The sequence below is a fragment of the Nothoprocta perdicaria genome, unplaced genomic scaffold, assembly GCF_003342845.1.
Source record: "Nothoprocta perdicaria isolate Ctin4 unplaced genomic scaffold, notPer1 scaffold_0, whole genome shotgun sequence".
Taxonomy (NCBI): Eukaryota; Metazoa; Chordata; class Aves; order Tinamiformes; family Tinamidae; genus Nothoprocta; species Nothoprocta perdicaria.
Window position 1 is genome coordinate 12,513,630 of NW_020454092.1, and position 24,301 is coordinate 12,537,930.

The 24,301-nt window shown below is 45.6% G+C and overlaps 1 protein-coding gene across 1 annotated transcript in view; it reads left to right on the plus strand.

Annotated features, from left to right (window-relative positions):
* The window catches only part of PTPRF (protein tyrosine phosphatase, receptor type F), a 259,306-nt gene that overhangs the window by 35,060 nt on the left and 199,945 nt on the right, over positions 1-24,301 (plus strand). Inside the window, exon 2 of the mRNA XM_026033302.1 lies at positions 3,298-3,460. Within this exon, the coding sequence (XP_025889087.1) occupies positions 3,376-3,460 (85 nt within the window). The 5' untranslated portion in view covers positions 3,298-3,375. The remainder of the gene's footprint in view (positions 1-3,297; positions 3,461-24,301) is intronic.

A 24,301-nucleotide genomic window follows, 5' to 3' on the forward strand; every position in this document is an offset into this window, starting at 1 on the left:
TTTTCTGCCAAGCTAGCACTTGGTATTGCTAACATTATATAGAGAGGAGGAAAGACTTTAAGTTGCTAGACTCGGAGATGTTTTTCCAGAGCCATCTGGCAGACTTAACCTCATCCTGCTTTAGGGTTATGTGGGCTAGGGCTTAGAATGTTGCCAGGACCAGATGCAGAAGTGGCAATGAGAACGTACGTGTGTTTTTGAAAGACCTTTCTGAACAGTAGCAGGGCTCCCAGATGCAGTGTTAGTAGTGGGATGTCCGCCAAAGCAGTGAGATTAAAGGAGGGCTTAAAGGAAGGAACTTGAGGTCATGGGAGATGAGTCCAGATGCAAGAAGTGGCAGCTTGAAGAAGCATTATGTGGTGTGGGCAAATGGATCAGTGAGGGTAGTAAGAGCATTACTTGTTCTATAATCTATTTAGCTCATTACCAAAGTCTTCCCGCACTTGGTTTCTAGCTAATTCACTTTTGCTGCCTTTCTGCTTCAGGAAACCATTTTTTTTCTACCCAAAAGACTGTAGGTTTCTGCTCATAACTCTGAAGGAAGCGTTGGCCTCCTCAGGGTTAATTGTGCTTCAGCTGCCCGGACTTTGGACATTGGGTGGTTTTGTAGGAGGGAAAGCAAGTGTCTTCTGGAAGGGGGAGAGCTGAACCACCTGGAGAATCTTTGTCACGTTTCCAGTTTCAAGAGAGATTGACGGTTGCTCAGTTTTATAAAAATTTAAACCGTTTCAATTTAAAGGGCTTTAAATATTGCATGCAGTCAACTTTTCTATATAGTGAGCAAAGGCAGAAGAGCGAGTGGAGAGGAGTCTTCCCGTTGAGGGCCAAAGGTGCTCTTAGGTCTGTGGGGACGGACAGCAATCTTGCATAGCAAAGTCTGTCTTATCTTCCAGATGGTAAATTATTATAGAGCTAAACAGTTGCAAAAAGATCAAGTCTATAAAGCATCTGGTAGAGTAACTGACAATTCATCAGTTTTGCATGGTGCAAGTTGTATGTATCTCACGGGCTCAAGAGGCAGATTATAAATCTGTCAAGCCTGAAACCGAAGAGAGTTCATTTGCTGAAAGRAGACAGAAAGCAAGAGACAGACCTATTCTTTAGCTGAGGTTTTTGTGTTCCTGAGAGTTGCTCCTGAATGAGGGCCGTGGAGGTGCCATTCACATGACTTCTGAGCAATCTGCACTCAAGGTACACCATTAGATCAGGCGCTTTTGTTGTTAATGGAAGTCAATGAAAGAGGAAAAGCTCTCTGAAAGCTCTTCTTCCTCAGTGTGGTCTGATACATACCTARGATGTTTTCAACACCACCTGCAAAACTTGTTCTCCGTCCTAATCTGAGAGGGTTTGACACACATCATTAGTTTTGACACAGTAATTCTAACCCTCACTGTTTTTTTTCCCCCCAAGAAGAGTAGGCTCTTAAAATTCTGGCTGCTGTGGAGCCAGACGTAATGGTGCTTAATGTGTGCTTCAGTGGGTTTACTTTTCTGGACTGTACAAATTATGACCATACATGCAGAATTTAGAGACTTAATGTTCACTCTTAATCCAGGCACTTCTCATTCCCTCGTGTGCCGTGTTTGGAGAGCTGGCTAACACTGGAGAAACCGCTTTGAGATTGAATCAAGCTTCCGTTTGGAGAAGAGTTGCTGCTGCTGTAAAGATACAACTATCTGTAGCTGTCTGGGCAGTGTAAGACATGTTAATGGTGCTTTTAGTAATTCTTTGGCTGGAGACAAATGAGGATTTGGAGGCTGGAGATCAACAAAGAGACCTGAATGTGCGGCTGCTATCAAGAGCCTTTCTTTCAGCATGCAAAATCTCGCCGCTGAGCTTACTTGGATTTATTTTTTTTTTCCATTGAGATAATAAAAGCGGGATGAGGTGATCAGTATTCTCTCGGCATCCAGGCTTGAACTAGGTTATTTTGTAAAGTATTTTCAGATGTCTTGGCTGTAGAAGACATTGCATAAATAAAGATTTCTTTGTATTGTGTGATATTATAATGTGTGAAAAGATTTACTGTGCAAATATAGTAACAGAGTGCGGAAAAATTGTGATCTGCTGTTTGTTAGTATGTGGCAATGTAAATATTTGCTGAGATGGATTCTCCTGAGATTTCCTGCGGATTTCCCTGAGCACTGCCATAGCTGGCATTTTTTTGAACACTTTGTTTTTGTCAGAAGCGAACGTGTTCATMATATGCAAGGCTTACCTCCATTAAAAGCTCTGTTGCTTCCCCCATCCCTCCAAAAGTGAGACCTTTCACCTTCCAAAAATCCCATGCAGCAAATATGCCATTTGTAGAGCAATCTTGAGCATCCCTTGGAAATGTGTGTGAGSGAGAGCAGCGCAGTGGCTCACGCCACGTACAGAGAGCACTCACAGCTACTTTGCTGGAAGGATGCACGCAGGACCCAGCCTTGTGTTACTGGTGTGCAGCACTGGACACCTCAGTTCACCAAGGCACTGCTGCAGTCTCAGGAAACCTTGGGGTCTGGAGCCTTTTCTCCATCGCCCTGCTGGCTGTCACTGAGCTTCAGGCTAATACCTGCCCCTGTGAGGTTTTGTGGTTTTTATTTTTATGGTTTTTTATTTTTACTTATTAGTGCTTTGTTGGCAGCTTCCAGTTGCAGCTTAGCTAAGGAAAGCCTTATCAACACTGGAAGGATTCCTGAGCTGGCATTGAGATGCCCAGCACTGAAAGACTGGGCCTCCATCCTTCAAAATCTGTCTTAAAAGACAAATTGTAGACAAGCAGTTACCTTTAAGTAAAATAGGTAGAATAGAGAAAAGATAAAGGAACAAATAGACAGGAATTGCATTCCTTTAAAATACTTTTCCTTCCAGTTGAATTTCAAGGAATTTTCTGTATTTCCATGTTCAAGCAGATGCGCAAGTTGAGCCGATTGCAAGACCACTTTAATGTGCCCTCAGTATGCACTCCCTTGGGCACGTGGATGGAGAGTTAGATGAGCTTAGCTCTGYGTTTCTTGTTGCGTGCAACTTCAGAGCTCCTGGTTGCACAGACGCACAAGTGAGAACTGCGAGTGGGGTTCTTCGTGTGCCATGATAGACACTAGGCATAAAGACTAACTTGGCAGTGGTGCTGTGCTCATGGCACTGAGGTGGGAGCATCAGGATGGTGCCATGCTGCTCAAAGAGAGGGAAAATGGTTCGATTTCCCTTAGGACTTGTATGTGTGTATCTACATGTACTTTGTGATACCAACAGTCAATCCCTGTGCTGTATTTATCGTTTCCCTTCATCTTCCCTCTGCCTTTCTGTTTCCAGGATTGAGTCTGTGTCAGTAACACTGGATGCGCTGACCGCTTGCCTCCCACGGAAGAGGGACTTGCTCCGCTTTGGAATATGGTGCCTAACTGCCGTGTCCCAGTGCTCACCGTGCCGGCCGTCCTTCTGTGCTGCTTGGCGCTGCCTTCGGCAGGAGCGGACAGTAAGTGCCACGCTGGTGTTGGGAACCTTGAGTACCTTGCAGATTTTCTTTCAACAAATATTCAATCTTCTTGACGTGTACAAGAAAGGAAACAGTGGGGACTAGGGAATAACCCCCCGAATAACTTTATTTTCCAGTGTGTGCATTTGCAGATAAGCGGTTTGTGTCTGAAGGGGCACGAGTGGAACTAAAAAGATTCACAAAATTTATTCAAACACAGGAAGAGCTTCTGTAACAGCTRCAACATCAAAACCCGACAATTTGATTTCTAACATCTACAGATGAATAAAGGGGGCGGAGGAAGAGAGGAATATTGTGKTTGTAATCTCTGTTACTCTTATTTTCCTTGTTCTTTTACCAGCTCCATAATTTCCGTAGTACTCTGAGGTATCTCTCTTGAGCCAGCTGGGTGACTGCAAACTGCTAGGAAAGGATGTGTGATGTTTTCGTGCTGGCGTGGCTCTCCTAGACCTGCATTTCAGTAGAATTGAAGTGCAACATTTCCTAGTGGGGTGCTTTAAGCTGCCGTGTCCACCTCTGTTGTTCTGATAGTCTTGTGGAGCCGCTGTGTCTGCCTTTGATTAGCTCTATCAAGGAGAGAAATGAGAAGGCTGTGCACAAAGGGCTGTTGTGGAGAGACAAGAGGAGAAGCTGGGCTAATGGTGGGCTGGTGAAAATGCCTTGAAGCTGGAGCAGTTTGCAGAGCGCAGGGAGCCTTGTGGGTTCACTGTGTAGTCATGACTCAGGGCATGCATTTGCTAGGCTATCCCAAGTTCTTTTGTACTTGTATGCAAAGGCAGTTCCCCTTTGTTCTTTTTTTTTTCTTTTTTTTTCCTTTTTCTTCCTTTTCTTTCTTTTTTATTTTTAAATCAGAACCTAGCTTGTTCCCTCTCTCCATATCTTCCCACCCTACAACACGTTCCTTATGCCCTCCTATTAACCCCATTTGAAACAGAAGCAGGCAATCTTCTCCACCAAACRCTCTTGTTGTGCAGCTTGCAGCTGCTGACAGTTCCTCACCACAAGGAGAAGTGGAGCAATTTCTGGGGTGAAAAGTATGTCCTTAGGACATGAGTCTTCATTGCTCCTCTCTGCCACCAGCTCAGAGCGGGGCAGCCTCTCACACTTAGGTTAATAGCTGTGCAAACCTGGCCATCATTGAATATTTCTGTGTATTAATACACAGAAATTATTCTGAGTTKTAGAAAATTTGTTTTTCGGAGCAGGCCAAACATCTGCACATTTGTGGATGATGCTTTGGCAGTTGTGAGTACCCGGTGCCTCTGGAAGTGCCCAGGGCTCCTGGGGCGCCTCAGCCGGACCAGAGGTGACTGCGATGTGCTGCCACCGACCATCTGCTTCTCGTGCAGCTGCAGTTTGTCACCAGGCTTGTAATGAACTTGTGATTTTGTGAATGTTGAAGGTACCAGTTGGGAGGAGTTGGCTGAAGGGAGAGGACAAACTGGAGGGCCTGAATGTCCTTGATTGAAGAGAAGGAGCAGGCTTAGAGCAGGAGGAGGAATTTGAAAGATGGTAAAAACCTGTCTGTTCTTGTGATCACTCATGTGGTTTGCATGGATAGCAGATGAGAGTGTAGCCTGTAAAGTCTTGGAGATGCCAGCTAAACTGGGGGCRGCCATCATTTTGCAGCAGCTTCAGCTTTGTCTCTTGACTACTGATGCTGCTGAAAGATGTTTAGTTTATTCTATACCTACAGATTCTAGCTCACTTTGGAGTCTGGCACAATAAGCTATGTGTATCACATTCCAAGGTATGGAAGAATTTTCATAGCTCTGGTATCTTTATCCTAGTTCCACAAAGGACAGAAGCATCGTTCCAGCAGGTATACAAAAGCTGGTGGAGTTTAAGATGTCCTAGKATGGTTTGTGGCCATCAGGGTAATCTGCAGTAGATACAGTTTGCTAATGTTGTGGAATAATTCTACATGCTTAGATTTGACAAAATTGGCACACTTTCACAGGCCCAGATCCAAATATTGGTGTCTGAGATGTGCAACACTTTCTCTCTTGAGAAGCAAACAAATCTGTATGTATGCCTCTTCCTCTGGCTGAGACTTGCAAGTACTAATCTGGAAGGCAGATCTGAAGGAGAATGACCTTCAGGAGAAGGAGGGGACAGCCGAGCAAGAAGCTGGGTCCCCAAAGCAGGGCCTTTCGGGGCCCTCTCCACGAGCGGGGCCATCTCGGTGTCCCCACAGCCCCCGTCATGGCGTCATGGGGCCGCGTGTGCGTGAGCAGGGCATTGCTGATGTGCTGATTTGGTAGAAGGCACTTCCAAATCCTTCTCTGCTTTTACAGGCTGCASTAAGAAATTATTAAGTTTTCTCTGTGATCTGACTGTGTTCCTGTCAGGGTGACCCTAATTCCATTAGAGCAGCTTGGAGCTGATGCAAGATGACTGTTTTACACTTTCTCCCTCAGCTTCCTTGTTTTTTTTATTTTTTCTTTTCTTTTTTTCCTTTTCCTTTTTTTCTTTTAAGCACTCTGTGCATCTCTGTCAGCTTTTCACTGTGCTTGGGAAAAATGGCTTTGCAGATTTCATTTAGTGTTCCGTTCAGTTGCCAGCTAAAAGGTGCTCATGTCCAGCCTTTGAACGTCATTTACACTAATAAAAAAAAAGTATAAAATAAAATTAAAAAATAACTTAAAACTTCTCTTAAACTACAGAGAGACTAGGACAAAAAATATAGCCAGGCCCCTTTTGATCTGGTACTTGCAGTGGGAGTTGGTTTGGGCAGCGGCCTACAACAGCCACAGCAGCGGTCAGCRCGAAGGCCTGTGGAGAGTAGAGACTAGATTAAATACGTAGCGATGCCTTCCTGGTGTCTTGCATCGTTCCTTGGGGAGTTCTTGTGCCTTGGGGACTCCTGAGCCTGGAGAGGTTCTGGGGCAGCTTCGAACGGGCTGGTCAGGGTCTGGTTCGTGGCGCTCGGCGGTGCCGTGAGGCCTGCAGGCCCCGGACCCATGTTGAACCCGCTCATCTGTCCCGAGCAGCACCCTGGGTTAACGTCCACGTCGATCACGTGGCAGTTGAGACCAGCCTGAGGAGCCAGAGCTGGTCTCTTGCCCTCGTGAGACAGTGCCCGTGTTCAAATCCCCTGGAGATTATCCAGCAGTGAGAGAAGTTGAGGGGTAGGGATATTTAATACTTTTTTTTTGGAGAGTGTCAGTAACGCTCGTATTAGCTAGGTGATATAGAAAAACAGTAAAACTACCTCCTTAAAATTTTTATCTTCAGTGTAGATTCATAGATTTTGAGGCCAGAAATCAGATCATTATAGTCTTCTACTCTGACCTCTTGCATAGCGTGGGCTGTATAATTTCAGCTAGTAATTTTTGCATGTACTTGAACGGCTGCAGATGAGCTAGAATGCAGCTTTCAGAAGGCCATCAAATCATGGTTTGAAGACTAAATACTGGAGAATTTACCCATCTACTCTGTGATTTGTAAAAATGACAAATAATCATTGCGCTCGCAATTCTGTATTTTGGGCTTGTTTTGTGCATTTTCAAGTTCATACGCTGGATATTGTAACCCCTGTGCCAGCTAGGTAGAGATTTCTGTTCGTCGATGCGCTCTGCCTGCAAAGTGAGTTACAGACTGTGGTCAGGGCACTCCTTCAGCTTCCTCTGTAGGAGTTAGGTTGAAAGTTTTGTCTTTTTGACTGCTCTTGATGAGGTTCTTCCTTTATTTTGCAAATTTATTTGCAAGTTAGTTGTATTAATTCATAGATGCAAATCATTTAACTGTGATGGTGTCTTTACAGGCTGCTGCAAATAGTGTAGGGAGATGTTTTAAATGTCCTCTAGTAGCAGCAATGGTGGCATTCTTGCACATGGAAAGGAGAAGCAATGATGAAATAATAAGGTTTGTCATGCTGCTCCTTGCTACTAATGGTACAGGCCTCAGTTGGAGAAAAGTATGGGCTGTGCTGGAGCTTTCAGTGTTCTAGCCGAACATTTGCAAAAAKAAAGTGCAATATGGGTGCATTTTGATTCTCTGGTTGTCTGTTCATTATATTTGTTCTTCAGAATGGTAAGATGCTCGAGCTCATTTTTGTGAAAAACCACAAGCGTGAAATTTGTTTGCTCAAAATGTTAGTTGATCTATTTTTGATGGTGAACGTGCTTTTTCTTCTTTTCTTTTTTTCTTTTTTTTTTGCCCTTTTTTTTTTTTTTCTTTTTTCTTTTTTAGTCCCATCTGTTCATGGATGGCTTTTCTCTGGTAAGATGCCTATCTATATGTATCAATAGCTCCAATGCAATAGCTCCAATGTACTTCTAATTGAATCCTCGTGAGAATTGGTGCTTTGTCCACATGAAGACAAATCTCATTTATTTTGTTGGTGTGAAAACTCTGTAGGATGCACGCTGAAAGTCTAAAGTCTCAGAAATGTCTTTGCCTTGCACACTTTACTGAAACATGATTATTGGATYAGACCAAACGCTTTTTATGGTGGATGATTGCTTTACATCTGTTAAAGAATCATAGGCTGCAGTGCGGTAATGCAACCTGTAAGTCTGTCGAGTTTGGGCTTTCTATGATGCATCATAACATTAGGGGTTTGTCATAAGGCTAAATATCATAAATTATCCAAAAGGGAAAATCACAAAGCATTCTGTTTCATATAAAGTCTAGAACACACCTGCAGTCCTGCTGCAATTTTCAGGTGTCCCTTTTTTGGGCTTTTCCAGGCTTTTTTTTTTTTTTTTTTTAGGAATTAACAGTACAACTTCTCTTAATGCATTTTGCAAAATTGCATTGAGGAGCAAAGTGCCTTTAACATCAACACCTAAAGCAGAGAAAATGTCACCACAGAGGTTCCTGTCACCAGTAGTGACTACTCTGAGTGAATACAGTGAATAATCTTGGCATGGAAAGCAGAGGTTTGGATTAGATCTCTGTGTGCTACTCATGGCTGCTTTTCAGTTAACACTTTTTTTTTCATTCTGGAAGCTTTCAGTGTCTGTCGATCTGTCTCTTTTCCTGTCTGTTTGAGATACTCCTGCTTGTTTAGCTCAAAAGCTAGTGAAAAAAGGCTCTCACGAGCTAATTGCTATGCAGGTAGCAGGAAATATGACCCTTGAGCCTCTGCACTTAGCTATCAGAGTGCAGAACACCTCCCTGTTTTCTCTGGCTTTATTTTTAGACAAATTCACTTTCAACAGCTGCAGCGACTCTTGCTTGTGTTARAAGCCGTTTTGCAAAGCGTGCTTTGGAAAGGCCAGGGAAACAGGCAGCAGCTTGACCCGAGCAGCCCTCGTGCCCCTGCAGCTCTCCGTGCGCGGCCGCGGCGCCGGTGCGGAGCAGGGCGCGTGTCGGCARCGATCCCGGGCGCTCGGTGCCTCGCGAGGGTGCGAGACGGAAACGTGCTGCCAACTTGCGGCTTTCGTACTTGAGCTGCGCGTAAGGCAAGGATGCCACTTGGCTTTCAAGCTTGAAGCTTCAGTTTTTCACCGAAATTCTCCAGCTTGCCAAAACGTTGAGGGGATCTGGTTGGTTTGGGTGAATTTTGATTTGATTTGTGTTTAAGTTTCTTTGGAGGGGGGAAGAATGGGGAAATCTTCACATGTTGTGCTGGAAGAAATAAGTAACTTTTGATATAAAGGTGAGAATTACCATAGATAGGTTTCAGAAAGGATTTTGGTCTGCATGTCTGAAAAAACACACAGCTTGGAAGGCYGTAGATATATTGTACTTGGGTAGCATTTATTAGCGAGGGAAGAGTCGCTGCAAAACTGAATTGAGAGTGGTGAAAGCTTTGTGAAATACCGAGGACAGTTGAAATACTGATACAAAGTGGTTGGATCTGTGTTTTAATGTCTTGTCTAACATCAAACAGATGAGCTTTCTCGAATTACAGAATGTGGGGGAAAAAAGCCCTTATGGTATCACCTTCTCCTGGGCCTTCACCACTTTTGATTTATAGGTGACTTAATAAATAAGGCTCTAGGAGTGGGGAAAGGGGAGTGAGCACCGGGGAATTTGAAGCATGAAGGGGAAGATAAAGCAAATACCTTAATGGTGCCGTGCACGACGTGGTGATGCCTTCCCCGGCGCCGCTGTCGCTCTCGGCCTGCTGGCTGCAAGGAACTCAGCAGAAGCAGCATTGGAGTGGGAATTGTTTTTCATTGAGCTTGTTTTCAGCTTTTGCGAGGTATGTCGTGGCTGAAGGGAGCCCTGTTTGGTCTGCAGCCAAAGCACAAGATGGAGGGGCTGTTTTCTGTGTTGGGCGTTTGCCTTCCTGCAAGACAYGTCTTTAGATTTTGTCGCAACAGGGAGGGTAGAAACCACTTCTGTACACTTTAAAGCAGCCTGTGCTGGTCTTCATGGGTCAAAATTGTAAATGTGACATTTGACATCGCTGCAGATCCTTTTCAGTGTTCCAGAGAAGATGGAGCTTGGTTTGTGGAAGGGAGCGACCCACGGTAAAAGACACTATTGAGTAAAATAAGGGAATTTCATGSTAAAACATCAAAAAAGCATGTGACTAAGGAATGCTGCCTGAGCTTGCACCTAACTATAATTCACCCATATTCCGTGCATGAGGATGGAGCCTTCCAAGGCCCCAAAGCTGCATGGCAGAGGTGGCCTCTGGTTCTGCAGCACCAAGGTGTGACAGGCACCAAACCTCTCAGTTCACAGGGACGCTATGGACTTTTTCCAAAGCTTTTTCCTCTTTTCTCGATGCAATTGAGTAAACGCAGTTTCCTCTGCTAAACTTGCTTGGCAGTTTTGCTGTAGGATGAGAGTTTGGAGCTGCCATTCTTGAAGGCGCCTGCTCAACCTTGCTTCTGCCTTGATGTATGCAGGAAACAAGGCATTTAAGTTATTTTTGGTTGTTTGTTATTTTCTCTGAGGCAAAACTTAACTGCTTTCCTGTGGCTGCCGAGTTATGTGTCTTTATTCTAGCAACAGAAAGAAAATATGGGGGGGAATGTTATTCTGGGGGGAATGTTGCATATTAAGATAGAATCCCAGAGAATATGTATTATTCAGCTGGCGTCTGTGCACTGTTCAGCATCGTTTCAATTAGGCGCATGGCCCTCTGTTGCAGATGAAACTTTTTTTATTATTATTTATTTATCCTGAAGCAAATATAGCTGAAATTTCTGGTAGTGTCTTTAATCTGCACTGTGTTGCATGAGAACCATTTCCTGTGTAATTTTGCAAAATATAAGGAACTCAACATACGGAGCAGTATGCATTAAACCACATGGCGTTGTACAGGCTCGTGTCAGATTTTTCAAAGAGACCATGTGTTATTTAATGTGATTTTTGCTGGACTAGCTCAAACTCGGGGTCCATTTGTTGCAGGGAGTTGCCCCGATGTAAACCTCTGACAATAACCAACAAATGCTGCGGGCTTAAGGGAAAGGTAAAAAGGAAGGTCACATACTCTCRCTTTCTCTTCATGCCACTCGAATTGGTTTCCATTTCATACCTAAAAATTAGATATTGTTGTAAGACTGGAAGCTGATTTTTTTATTGCTGCTTCTGTAAAGCATTATTAATTGCAACAGCTCTAAACGTTGTTATATCCACACAGGCAGAGGAATAACACCCAACATACATTTGTCAAGGTCAGATAAATCTAATTTCCTTTAATGACAGGATAACAGGCCTTGTGAATGGAGAGGTAGTAGATGTCATTTATCTTTAGTAAGGCTTTCAATACTGCCTCATGAGACTTTTTCTCATGAAACATCTGCTGGTAGGGTGGGTATTTGGCAGTTTGGTAGCATTCAGCATTTGCAGTAATGATCTCTATGATAGAATAGAGAACATGCTTATTAAATTTGCAGGCAACAACAAGCTGGGAAGAGCTGCAAGCATGGTGGAGGACACCATTAGAATTCAAAATAATCTTTACAAATTGGTGGAACTGTCTGAAAGGGTGCATGTCAATAAGGGGAAATGCAGATAGATGTTTGAAAATAGGAGTAATCAACTGCATAAATACAGAATGAGAGGCAACTGCTCCGACAGCTGGCACCCAAGGAAATGTTACAGTGCAATGGATCGGCAGCCGAATGGGAGCCAGGGATGCCGYGGTGTTTTGCGAGAGGCTGGTGGACATGAGAGGTGGCATCTCAAAGGCATTTGGTAGCCTTTGCACTCCCCTTGAGTTGATGGGGCTGCCCCTATAGGACTGTGTGGTTTTGAGCCTGCTTCCAAGAGGGACAAACTAACGGGAGAGCATCCAGTTCCCTGTCTGCACTGTTAGGAGCAGGGTTATGCGCTTCATTAAGCTGCATCTGGGAGATTCAGGTTGAGCATTAGGAAAGCTTGCTAACGTAAAGGATCGTTAAACACTGGTGGGAATTTCCAAGGGAATTGGTGGAATCTCATATACAAACACGAGAAAAGTACTCCCTTGTATAAGTTTTGAATTGTCGATGTTTTATCTAACTTGAATGTTTCTTTGTTTTCATGTGTGGGAGCAAACGCCCTCCTACTTCAGAGTGGGAGAAAACAGCTCTGAGCGTCTTCTCTGGGTCGCCTGATACTTGAATCCTTTTCCATCTTCCTTGTGGGAGACAATTGCTTTGCTCTCTGGCTCTGTAACTTTGTGGAGAGTGTTTTCCAGGCCCTGAGTCCTCACAAATGCCCTTCTCTGTCTTTCTAGCTCTCCTTGAAAGCAGCTGATGGTCAGAATCCAGGGGAGACAGTGACAGTAACAAAAGAAAAGACTTAGACGTCCTCCATATACAATTTCCTCATGAACCCTCAGTGTTTTACTGTCTTTTTGCCCATACCTGCACTGTAACCAAAGGTGTTTCAGCCTGTTATGGTACATGGGTCCTCTTCAGTGCCAGCTCAGTAAATTTGTACAGATATGTACAGTGTTTCTCTCATGTTAAGTAGTTGTCTGCAAGTATTGAGACTTTACCATGATGTTTTAATGGTAGATATATATATATATGCACACTCAAAGAGCTGTATCTGCAGTTAGAGTTAAAGGCCTTCCAGAGGAAAGGGCTGATAAGATCAACCCGTCCCCACATCTACATAGTACAAAGGTGCCTCTGTCCAGGTCTGTGTTGGGAGGGAGACCAGGGACAATGAATTATTACTACCAGCCAGAAGGAGAAAACCCTGCGCTTGTCAGCTGCCCTGAATCCGCCCCAGCATTAATTTCCATGGGGAATGGGAATCACATTCATTTAATGCACTTAGTGGAGTGTGTTTTGTGGGGCACGCAGCTATTGCGTGGAGCAGCAGATTTTGGTGCTTGCACAGTGGCTGCTGCCATGGTCTGCAGAAACCTGTCTCTGAGATCCTCAAACTTCAGTGTCGTTCTTCGTTCATTATTAAATATTTAAATGAACGTCATGCTGCCCTGTATAATACTGTTCAGTAGTGTAGCGGGGCATCCGTTAATGCTCGTGTGACTCTTCCTGAGGTTGGAGGGGGGTCTTTTTGGACCACTCTAGGAAAGCAAGAGTGCTTGCTGTGTAGGGCAAGACTGAGCAGCAGCCTTTATGAGGAAAAAAAATAACATTTCTGGGACCATCAGAAAGTAAGCTGCCATTTTTGGAAGTCTTTGTGATGAAATCTGTCTTTTTCCCTGTTTCTGTGCATAAAAGGAGAAATGTATTAAAAACATAGCACATGTGTAGAATGCTTTAATGCCAACTCTAAATGGAAGCGATATCTAAGCTTTTTTTTTAATTCTACTTCCATTAGTTTTTCTTTCTATGAATAACTATACATCAACCCATGCACTTTTTTCTGGTGAGTGGAGTCCCAAGACTCTACAGGATGGGAGTGCTTCATTCTTCTTTAAAAGGTTATAATTAATTCATTGCCCATCTTTTTCTCTAATCAGAAAAAGCTACTTCCCACCTAGGCTTTTTCTTTCCTGTGTTCTGTGCAAGAGCCATGTGCTTCTTGGAAAGATCTCAGAAAAATGGTGAATTCTAATGTTTTTTGATAGAATCTCACCTGAAATCATTTCTGTTTGCTACAGGGGTTCCTGAATTCTGGAAACTCCGGGCGTCGTGTTGGGATGTGTTTTTTCCACTCAGACTTTGGCTTGATTCTGCAATTATTTTTCACAAGACCAAGAATAAGTCTGTTGCCTGTTATGAATAATAGAATATGGTAATACTACAGCTACATATGCAGACTCTGCAGACTGGCAGCACAGCTGCTAAGCGTTACGTTTCTAAAATATGTACAGTCTTTTGTCAACAGAATTAAAAACAGGACCATTACATGGTTTGTTTCTGCATGAGGGTGCTTTGTAAGGAAATTTAATGATGAACTCCTCTTCAGTTTTGACCTTTTGAATTTTTCCTGAGCTTTTGCACCTTCTAGTGAATTGGTGAGATTCTCAAATCAAGACATGCAGAATCTTAATGGCCACGCTGACATTTGCAAGGCCTGGCTGGATACCTGTGCTTGATTRGTTTTCTAATGTGCTGCCTCTGCCAAGCCAGGGACACTTGTGTTCTGTGCAGCTGAGTTTTCTTTAAAGCGATTGCACTGTAAACCTCATTCCAATTAAAAGGTGATGCTGTTTGGGTAATGGAAAGTTGTTTTATTGTTCCTCTCCCCTGATACACATGCAAGTGGAAATGGTGTAGGAAGGCGTTATCACTGGTGTTCTTGTTGTTCTTTCTTATCTTCCATCAGCCTTCATATAGGGGGGAAAAGGGGAGAAGGGCGACATGTGCAGCTGTCTGAGGGCCAGTGTGAATCAGCAAGATAAACCTGCAGGGGTTGTAATGGCCATGGCCACAGATGATCCTTGAGGGCTTTGCTGCTATCCGGTAACGTACCCCGTGTGCTRAACCACAGGTGAGAGGAGAAAGGGGGTGAAAACCCGGCCAAGGACTTGAGGCTGCCCATCTTTTAGGTGTTGGGAAGGGGTCACACACCCGGGCTGTACTCTTCCTGCCCGTGGAGCAGGGAAGTTGGATGAAACCTCCAGGACGATGAGAGAGGAGGAAACAGCGAGTGAATAAAGGTGAGGAACATAGCGTGGGTTCTGCATCCCTCTCAAGGGTAAGACTAGAGCAGGTTTCGGAGCCTGGGGACGGGCTGGCGAGCGCTCTGCCGAGGCACCGCGCTAAGGGCAGCCCCTGCCCCGGCTGCTCCGCGCSGCGGCTCCGCTCCTGCCAGGAGCAACACCAGCACGAGCACAGCGCCGAGTGCGACTCTGCTGGCAGAGGGTCCCACAACTGATTTATGGCCCTTGTTCAGCTTTCAGCAAGCAGCAAATGCGTTGCTTAATTATTCATGGCAGATGTATTATTGCAGGAAATTAAGACATCAAGGAAACAAGTAAAAACTATTACTGAATAGGGCTATAAACAAGGTAGGGTGGAAGGAGATGCAGGGGGACAGAACTGAGTCACTGAAGCGCTCCTGCTTGGGAATGGTTCAYGTTTTCAGAAAACAATTGGTTAAAGTTCCCAGATCTTTAAGTGATAATTCATTGCACGTAATTAAATATTCTATTAGCTAACATGCTGGGCTTAATTTGTTACATTTGTCATTTAAATTATCACATTTGTGAATGTGAGAAGCCTTCCTATTGCTTCTTTCAGCATATGTATTTATATAAAGAAACTGTTCTCTTGATGTCTTTTGCTTAACCTCGATAGATTTCACGTTTAGCTTGGGCTCTGAGGGCMATCCTTGGCTTCTGTGCCAAACCTGCCGAGGGTTTCGGCTCTGCCGGGTCCCCAGCCGCCTGTCCCTGTGCCGAGGAGGTGCAACGTGGCACACGAGCCCAGGGCTGAAAACGGAGTCAAAGTTGGTGATTCTTGAATTTCCCATGTCCAAAATCACTGTGCAAACAGTGTCCCACAACCGCATCTGGTTCTCACCAGCTGTGCCAGTAGGACAATTTCTTCACATGTCTTGGTGATTCCTGTTTGTGAAGCTGCCTCTAATCCGTGCCCAAGGCCCCGCTCTCGTACAGCAGCCGGAGCCAATGAGTTTGAAAAACAGCAGCACCTTTTTGCTCGTCAGATGCCAGGGTCTGGGGCTGGACTCCGCTCTTAGGCACTTCCGCAGTTCCTTATTTATAGTTGCTCTAAGATCCTATTCACTTGAAATATTGCAGATATCTGCCAGTTTTTCAAATATGTCTTCAGTTTTTTAAAGTTATCGAGGAGGAAGTAGTTTAAATAAAACGCTTTTAACTTCTATTTTCATAGCAGAATTATTAGCTTTATTAAAAAAAAAAATTACAGGAGCTTCTGTTCGTGTGTAACCTCAGGCTTCCAAGACTTTCCGTTTCATTACTGTTCATGAGCTCATCATTTTGGTACATCTGTTGTAATTTTGGAGCCCTTTATAATTTCAATTATGTAGTTGAAAAAAATAATAAAATTAAAACTCCTGTTACAATAGACTAGGAGTGTCTTCAAGGCATACGGGTTGTTCAGTGCCAGAGCACACAGTGTGCCTACAAGCAGAGCATTGCTGTCTCTTCAGTGTTGCAGGTATTTAAAGGGTTTCAGGGTTTTCCATTACTTGGTGATCTTTAAAATTTGTCACAAAGTAGCCTCATTTAGTCGCATTGCTAAGATGGGAGCAACTGAAGTCTTTGTGAATTTGCACTCTTTGGGGGTAAGCCCAAAGAGAGATTAAAAGAAAATCTCTTTTAATTTGTCTAAGTCTTGTGAAAATTCTATATGCACTGTTCTTATCCAGATACGATGTGTGACAGGAATTGTGCAAGGAAAGTTCTGAAGTGGAATGGGACACTCAATCATAAGCGTTTAGGAACATCTTAATTGAGTTTGGTAAAAATTTGCTGCTGTGTGCACGTGCGTCTCAGTATTGCACAGACATAAGTTTGCTTGCAGACCTAATCGATTGCTCCTCGAGCCATTTACCTTTTTTTAATTACTCTTGTCAAAATAAAATTATGTGAAAAGACTTGACTGTGCAATTAGGCACTAAGCACTTTCTACGGTACAGGAGGAAGACGATGCAAAGTCCCAGATAATTTCCTAAAATGGAAATTATGGTAATTTCCCTTGGTGTGGAGGCCCTGTCCTTCATGGAAAGGTGGTGTCGTGTTGTCATACAGCGAGAGCAGCTGCTCYGTGCTGCTGGGATGGGGCACACAGATGGGATTTGGGGGGGGGAAAGTGGGGGGCTTGCCCCTCAGAGTAGCGGCCAAGGGAGAGTGGGGAGGAAGGCTGGGCCAYGCGCCGCGGGAGCCTGGTTAGCATTCGCTCAATGGTCTATAGATCATCTCCTCAGACAAATTATATCTCTCAACAGCTTCACACTAAACTAATCTGGGCATTTAAAAAATAAATAAATGAGGCAGTGTCTATAAAGAGCTCCCGCCTAGCGGAGTGCGGCGGTTGAACCTGATTAATGAATCCCGTTTAGCGGCAGCTCGTGGGCTGCTCTCCCCGCCGCGGCGCTTCGGCAGCCGGGACGGCCCCGTCGGAGCCAGCGCTCGGGGCTGCTTCTCCCACCTGGGCCTGGCCTTCCTGGCGGGTCCCTCTTCCCACGAGCCCGGAACAGAGAGGGCAACTGAGCAAGTGGTGCTGCTCCCTACGTCCAGCTTTGAAAAAGCGGGATGGATCCCGAGGCRCAGCACTTTTCTGCATCCATAGAGGCCTTTAAAGTCGCTCGAATGCTTCGCTAAACTCACGCCCAGTCTTCAGCTGTTTGTACTGGGCACTTGGTGGTTTCTGAGCTTCGTTAGACCTCAGGGTGGAGGGTTCATCTGCACACACGCTTGGAACTGTTTTTTCTGTCCCCTGTTGGAGCCTGCGCCCCTGGCTTGTTGCTAGGAAAGGCAATGGCTTCTTCGGGACAGTGCACAAGATATAAAGCCTCTCCGCAGGTAAAACACTTCTGGTAGGGCTCCCTGTGCCCGGGGCTGTACACGGGCAGCGTTGGGGGTTCGGTGGGTGACTGGGCCAGCCCTGTGGCTCCCCTTCCTGCCGGGGAGGATTGAAAAAGGAGGTCAGCAGGGCTGAAACCCAGGGTGTTTTTACTGGGTCTGAAGCAGTSAGCACGCTGACGTCTGGTCTTGGGCTAGAGGCAGCAATGCAGAGTGTGCATAGCAAGTTATCTTTAATGATGTGGAGTATACGTCCTGAGCGTATAGGCCAAAACCGGTCTGTGGGCTGGCTGCACGGAAATCAAGGAAAGTTAGCATTAAAGCTCTACTGTGTTTTGGGAGCGTGGGTATTTGGAGAACCCTCAAGCAGGCGGTAGCAGCTTTGCTTTTTTGTGTAATATCTCCCTTTTGTGTGTTGTCCTCATCAGCACACGAGTTGGAAGGGCTCGGGAGCGAGCGTGTGCAAGGAGCCAGGAGCGAGGGAACGGCTGCAGCGGCCGAGGAAACCGGGATCAGTGGAACCGATGGGAAGGTGAATGGAAGGGAAATGATCTCATGGTTAAAACAGGTTTTGGTGCCCTAGAGSTTTGGATTGCGAAAGCCCTGGAGGTACCAGTAATGTTTAAAAGGGAGCAAATCTATAGAGGGAGGAATTTTAATAAAAGAAAGGGATGCTGTGCGAACTGAATGGCGGAAATGGTGCCGCTCCAGCTTTGTTGTGACAGCATTCACAGGGACAAAACCACGCAAATTTTCAGTTTATGAGAGTGCCATTTTGGGAGCATTAGTGCTGAGGAATTTATTGCAAATCCCTGGGAAGAGCATCGAAGACCTTGCTTTTTGTTTCAGACTGTTGGTTTAAAAAAAAAAAAAAAAAAGAATAGAGGTATGAAGAAGACAGGGCTGTGAGCATGAGGTTTTTAAATTGCTAACATGATGAATAGGGGGGAAAAGGTTCATCTGCCTGGGGAGACATTGGAGGCATTTAAATATCTTTGCTCAGAGTGTTTGCAGATGGATCACCTTACAGGTATGTGAGAAATGTTTGTATTTTGTTAAGCTCCAAGTGGTCCTAGAGACTTGCTGGCCTTCCTTCCCCACCCTTTGCTGCTTGTGATTGAGCATTTTCTGAATTCCTGGGGGAGTTATATTTTGTCCCTGCAATCCTTTTTAAACTATAAATGATTTTATAAGCAAGTCCTCCTGGCTGCGGATTGGCAATCTCAGTAAATTATTTGGTGGGCTACTTAATTTGAAGTTTCTTCATTGCTTATGACAAGATGTTTCTGCTGCTGTCATTGTTGATGATTCATTGCTCAAGAGAAGTGCTTAGCGCTTTGCAAAGCATGTAGCAGAGGCAGCTGTAGTGATAAAAGTGTCTCCATCTTAATATATATATATTTAAAAAAAAAAATAAAGTCCTGTGCGAGCTGTGTTTATACTGCATGTGAGGGTTGTTTCTGGGACTCCTTGTGAAGCAGGGTGCTTTCCTAATACTCAATCAGTGGAGAAACTGAGAGAAAGCTCATTAGTAATTACTGTATTTTCAACTGCACAGGTATATGAGCAGTCAGGAGAGTTTGGAAACCTGTTCTTGCTTGGGGGGAACCGGGGCAGGGTGCTCATTGCAATCCCTTGTGATTTGGGGTGTTCTTTAACACCCGGCCCTGCCCTCATTTTTCTGCATTACAAATAGTCACCTGAGCTCTGGGATATCTTTCCACTAGAAAGAAGTGGAAAATTAAGAGGCCTTGAACTGCTTATAGAGGGGAGGGGGGAAAAAAAAGAGGCTAAAATGAAGTACTGAAGTGCCGGCACCATCTGGATGTGAGAGATACCATGCTCAGTGTCTGTGTTTTGGAGCAAAAAGCGATTCCCACTCCAGCTCTGCAGGCACAACCYTCCTTAGGGCGGGCGGCAGCGGCTGTGCCGAAATTCCGGCTCTTGTGACATGGCCGGGGTTGCCGTGCGCCGAGCAGCGAGCGGCTCGGGCAGGTGGCACCCGAGGGAACGGGGCAAACAAGGGCGCTCCTGCAAAGCCAACCCTGCCGTCTGCGTGAGCCTCAACCCGCCCAGCAAAGGACTTGTAGGATGAACTTAATTTGGGCAAAGCCACGTGGTGCAGCCGAAGCAGCGGTGTTTGTCTCTTCCCCGGCCAAGCTGGATGCCAGAGCTGCCGGGCAGCGAGGCGGCTGAGCCTCCTGCATGTTGATGGGCAGCTGGTCTGCTGGGCACAGATCACACGAGCAAGGGCTGCTGCTTTTATTTTTTTTTAGGAAAATGCTCCTGTTCTTGGTCTGGGCTTTGCTCTACTAGGGGTGTAGTCACAGCTGTGCAAACTCAGTGAAAAGCAGCAAAAATGTGAACGGAGCTGGGAGGATTTAAGGGGGAGAAGAGGGAAAAATCCAACTCATCTGATCAAGTGGTGTTTGAGGGCTCTGTTCTGCCAGGCTGCTGGTGGCAGAGGGAATTTGCTTCGTTTGAAAAGTTAGTGCCGGTTTTGGCCAATCCTTAGCCCTTTGAGTGCTCTTGGTGTCAGAAAAGGYGGAGGAGCCACCTGCACAGGTGAAGGGTTTGCTGCTAGAGAGGAATGAGATAARCGTAAGAGGCAGAAAATTCAGGTGATTTGGGGAGATCATAACGTCAACTATTTGTAAATATGCGTGCATCTTTTACATGTAAAACAGCGTCCTAGCTACGGTATGTTTGAAAACACKTAAGGTTGGAGTGGGCTGTACAACCGTGTGCAGGTGTTCTTGCCTGTGGGCTCCGAGGGTTCGCGCCGCTCGGAGCGCCGCGGTGCCCGGTGTCAGCGTTGGCTTTGTGGGGATCACCGCAGCACTTCACCATCAAACCAAAGCTTTGTGTGTGATATTTAACCTTCAGTAGAGAAACATGTAAAGGAATATTCCAGTGCGTGTTTCTGCAGGTATAAACTACATCATTTACATTATAGAGAGAGGAGGCCTTTTCAGGCCGAAAGCGTGAGGTGGCTGAGTGGAAGGGTGAGCTTCCCGGYGTCCACCCCAGCTCCAAGTGCTCTGTTTTTCCACCCAGTTTTGCATGAGTGCTATGACAGGCAGGAGTTCAAGTTGAATATAGACCATGTTTGATTTTTGCTAGGAAGCCACTCTTGTACTGATGAATACAAACTTGATTTAGTCCCTCACAGCCCTCTCTGTGTTGTACGTTCCTCTGAAATGCTCGCTGCCAGAACAAGTAACCTTTCCTTTTTTAATATTAAAGAACAATAACAGCTTATTTAACACTGTGTTTCAGCACTTTAGTGAAATAGCAAAGCGACTGCTGCAAGCTGCTCCCCGTCAAAGCTGAGGGACAGGATGAGCTGTCACCTCTGCCAGTGCTCCCGTGCGTTGCCCATCCGCCTGCTCCATGTTTTTGATTTGTCCGTTGCTGCTCTTGCTTCAACCACAGGAAAGGACTTGATCCAAGCCCTTTCTTGGGAAAACGTCTGTTTAAGTATAGGGACTTTTGGAACCAAATGCCACAGATGTTTTTTTTTTCAGTTGCCATAAAAACACACTTGGCAGGCACAGAGAAAACTTCTAAGTATAGGGGAGCTTTTCAGGGAAGGAGGAGAAACATGTAGCTCTCCCTTTTGGTGGTTTCTGCAGAACTAGCTCCATGTTCTTTTAGTGGTGCTCATTTTTGCTCATTTTGCTGCTTTGTGTTTTGCATGCAAACTTGCAGAGTTTTGCATCAATAATGTTTTAATACTTTTACTCATTGAGGAACTCAGTCTCATTTGTACATCTGACTTGCATGTCCGTGTAGTGTGTCATGGAAGCGAGAGTAATTTATCGTTTCTGTTAATGGGAACAGTTGTCTGGAGCAAACTTCTTTTGAARCCTGTATAAGCCCTTAGCAATGACCAGCTACCAGCCACTGCTGGCCGATACCAGTCACTTTGGCTCCAGCAAATGAGAACGTGTGGCGCGTCAGCCTAGGACCTAATCCCGTTTCCTGCCCATTCCTTCTGTATCCCTGTGTTTCCTTCACGTTGCTGGGCACTGGAGCCCACTTGCATGCCAAAAGGCTGCTTGTTTCCCGTGGGTTTTTGCACACAGGTGATTTTCCCACCAGGAGAGGCTGGTGTCACCCTTGGCCACAGGAGCGCCTTCCCTGCTGGCAGCYCTGGCGATGCTGCCGCGGCTGCTCCGGAGGGATGTGCAACCTGCTCCCAGCCTCGTCTCTGCTCCCAGGCGGATGGGAGCACTTGGAAGGATGCTTAGCAGGGCCCAGCCCTTRTTTTGCCCATAGGAGATGGGAATAAAAGTGCTTCAGTTTCTATGGAAGAAGGAATGGTTACAGTGAGCCTCCTTACGGTGAATAATTGAACTTTGATATGTTTTTGCCTTTTGCTGATGAATTTAAGAAAGAGCTGAGTAATTTTTTTTTGCTTTAATTAAAAGACTAATCTTGCAATTTGATGTAATGTGTTTTTTCTCCTATGTATTTTCTGTTTTTAAGACTCATGGAGAAAAAGCAGCTCAAAAGGGCATTTAATGAAGGATAAAAATTATCAGGTCACACATTGTCTCCTTGTATTGTGCGACCATAACATAATATAGATCCTGTCATTATTCCCACCCCATCCATTAGCCATCATAGCTCAGAAATAAACAAAATCCCTGCTCCCTTCTCTATTAAATGTAATTTTGCAAACTGCATTATAACAAAGCTAACTGAGCTATAAGCAGGGGAAAAAGACCTTAGTTTTCAATGTAAATGACATAAATCTGGTTGTACAGAGAGGATGTGTGGGAAGGTATTGTTGCTGCAAGGATATTAGATGAATAAATTTTATTTAAAAATTAAAGAACTGTTTTAGAATTCAGTAGTTGCCATCAAGAAGCCAGTAAAAGCCYGTGGGGGAAGTGGCCAGCCTTCCTCCTCCTGGAAGGGGACAGAGGAAGATAAGAGTCAAAAATCACAGATTGCAACAAGGGAAATGAAGACAGATGATAGGGGAATCATTTTTGATGGCAAGAGTGGGGCCAGGCTGGTTTGGGTTCTTCTCCATCTTCTGAGGAACTCAGAACTCCACAGGATGAGGCCCAGAGTGACCAGCTCTGTCTTTGAGCTGAGTGCTGCTCTGGGCAGGATGTCCCCTGCACGTCGCTTCCAACAGGAATTATCCARTCCTTTGTGCAGCTGACTAAAATCTTTGCTCTTCTTCCAAGTATTTTTTCCTCTTGCTCTCTTGAGGACAATGCAATTGGACGTGGCATCTACTACTGCGCTTTGCAGTTGTGCTTGCTGCTGCACGAGATGTGCTGCATTGGGGAAAAAACAGCAAGCAAATTGGAAATGCAAAACTAACGCTTTCTACTCTATCTTATTTGTAGAGAGAACTACCTTAAATTTTACCATGTTTTAGATGTCTCTTTGCCTTTGTTTGGAGGCTTTTTTCCCAGCTTTTGGACTATATTTCCTTTTTAAGGGGATGACGACGGCTGGTGCATAACCTTATTCAGCAGAGCATGCAGTGTGCTGTAAATGAGTGTTGATCTCTGTTTTCTGAGCTCTGCATTATTTATAGATCAGCCTCTACATAATTGCATTTGAATACTAGTAGCTAGTCGTGTTCTCCATAAAAATAGCAAATGCATATTAAGGAAAAAAAAATCTGAAGACTTTTTATGCGTTGCCTTTGGGTGCCCCCGTCGTTCAGAGCTCTGGTAGCCCYGTGCGCCTCCGCAGCCTGCGCCGGAGCCTTAGCCCCTTTCTGCCCACCCTCAAGCGCCGCTGATGGGCGAGTTCCTGGGGTGGCCTCGCACGCTGCTCCCTCGCGGGCCGTGTTCCAAAATCCCCCCCGTGCAGCAGGCAGGGCGGGCAGCTCCGGGTGTCCTTGCCGGCGGGGTCCCGGCGCCCGCAGCTGCCGCGCTTCGGAGCAGCCCTTCGGCGCTGGTGGCATCGCCAGATGCTGCTTCATCTGCCTTGCTGAGCAGACACAGGCAACATGCTTCCCTCAGTGCAGATTGGCGTTACGTAAGAATTTAGTGGCTTAAAAAGCTGGAAAAATGTTTATTTATTTTTATTTATTTTTTGGGGTGTGGGAGGCGCTGTGGGGGGAGGGCTGAGGTGGCTGCATTTTATGGACACTTGTGCAGGGACACTTGTGCCATTGGGAGGGAGGGCAGCGCGTCAGTGGCTGGGCTGTTCACAGGGTCTGCTCACCTGAGGGAYGCCCGAGAGCTGCGTGTGCTGCAGAGACAGGGAGCCGCCCCGGGCACCTCTCCTCTGAGCGCCCCGTTTGGTTGCTGCTCCGCAGCAGTGCACACAGGCCTGAGTACTGATTTTCTCTTGTTTTTCCCATGCCAAGTAGCCACAGCAAATAACGCGCTGGCCTTATTCACTGAGCTCGCAAATGAGCTGCTGCTTATGGTGACTGACGTGGGTTTCTCATCCCTCGTTCTAGCAGCCCACTCCTCCTAGGGAAGAGCACAGGAGCCTCTCTGCAAATTCCTGCTTTCCCTTCCATCCCTTCTCCCTGCACGCAGCCCAAGCCCCAGCCCCGCGTGAGGTGCGGGAGCTGATTAGCATTTCAGGGSCAGAAGACAATCAGCGATACAGCAAATTATAAATGTGCTTGTTTAATCTCTTAACGTTTCCTGCTTGACCCGTGTCACGCCTGATCCCTCGAGCCTGCGCCCGTGGTGTGGAGGAACGCGGTCTGCTGCGCTGCCGGCGCCTCTTGGCCATATATATCTTCCTCAATCCTCTCCCGCTCAGACTGAGGTTAAATCCATTTAAGGTAAACAGATTAACACATTTTCCCATGTCTAACGCGAGAGCAGCGAGCCTGTCATTTCCCTAAAAGCATTGCACGCGACAGGTCCCAGATGCTGAGCTTCTCCGGACAGCTGTGTTATTTACTTGACGGGATTGGTTCTACAGCTGGTGTCCGGCTGTTCTTTGTTATGTTTATCTGCAGTCTCGGGGGCTAATCAGATTAGCAGATAGCATCA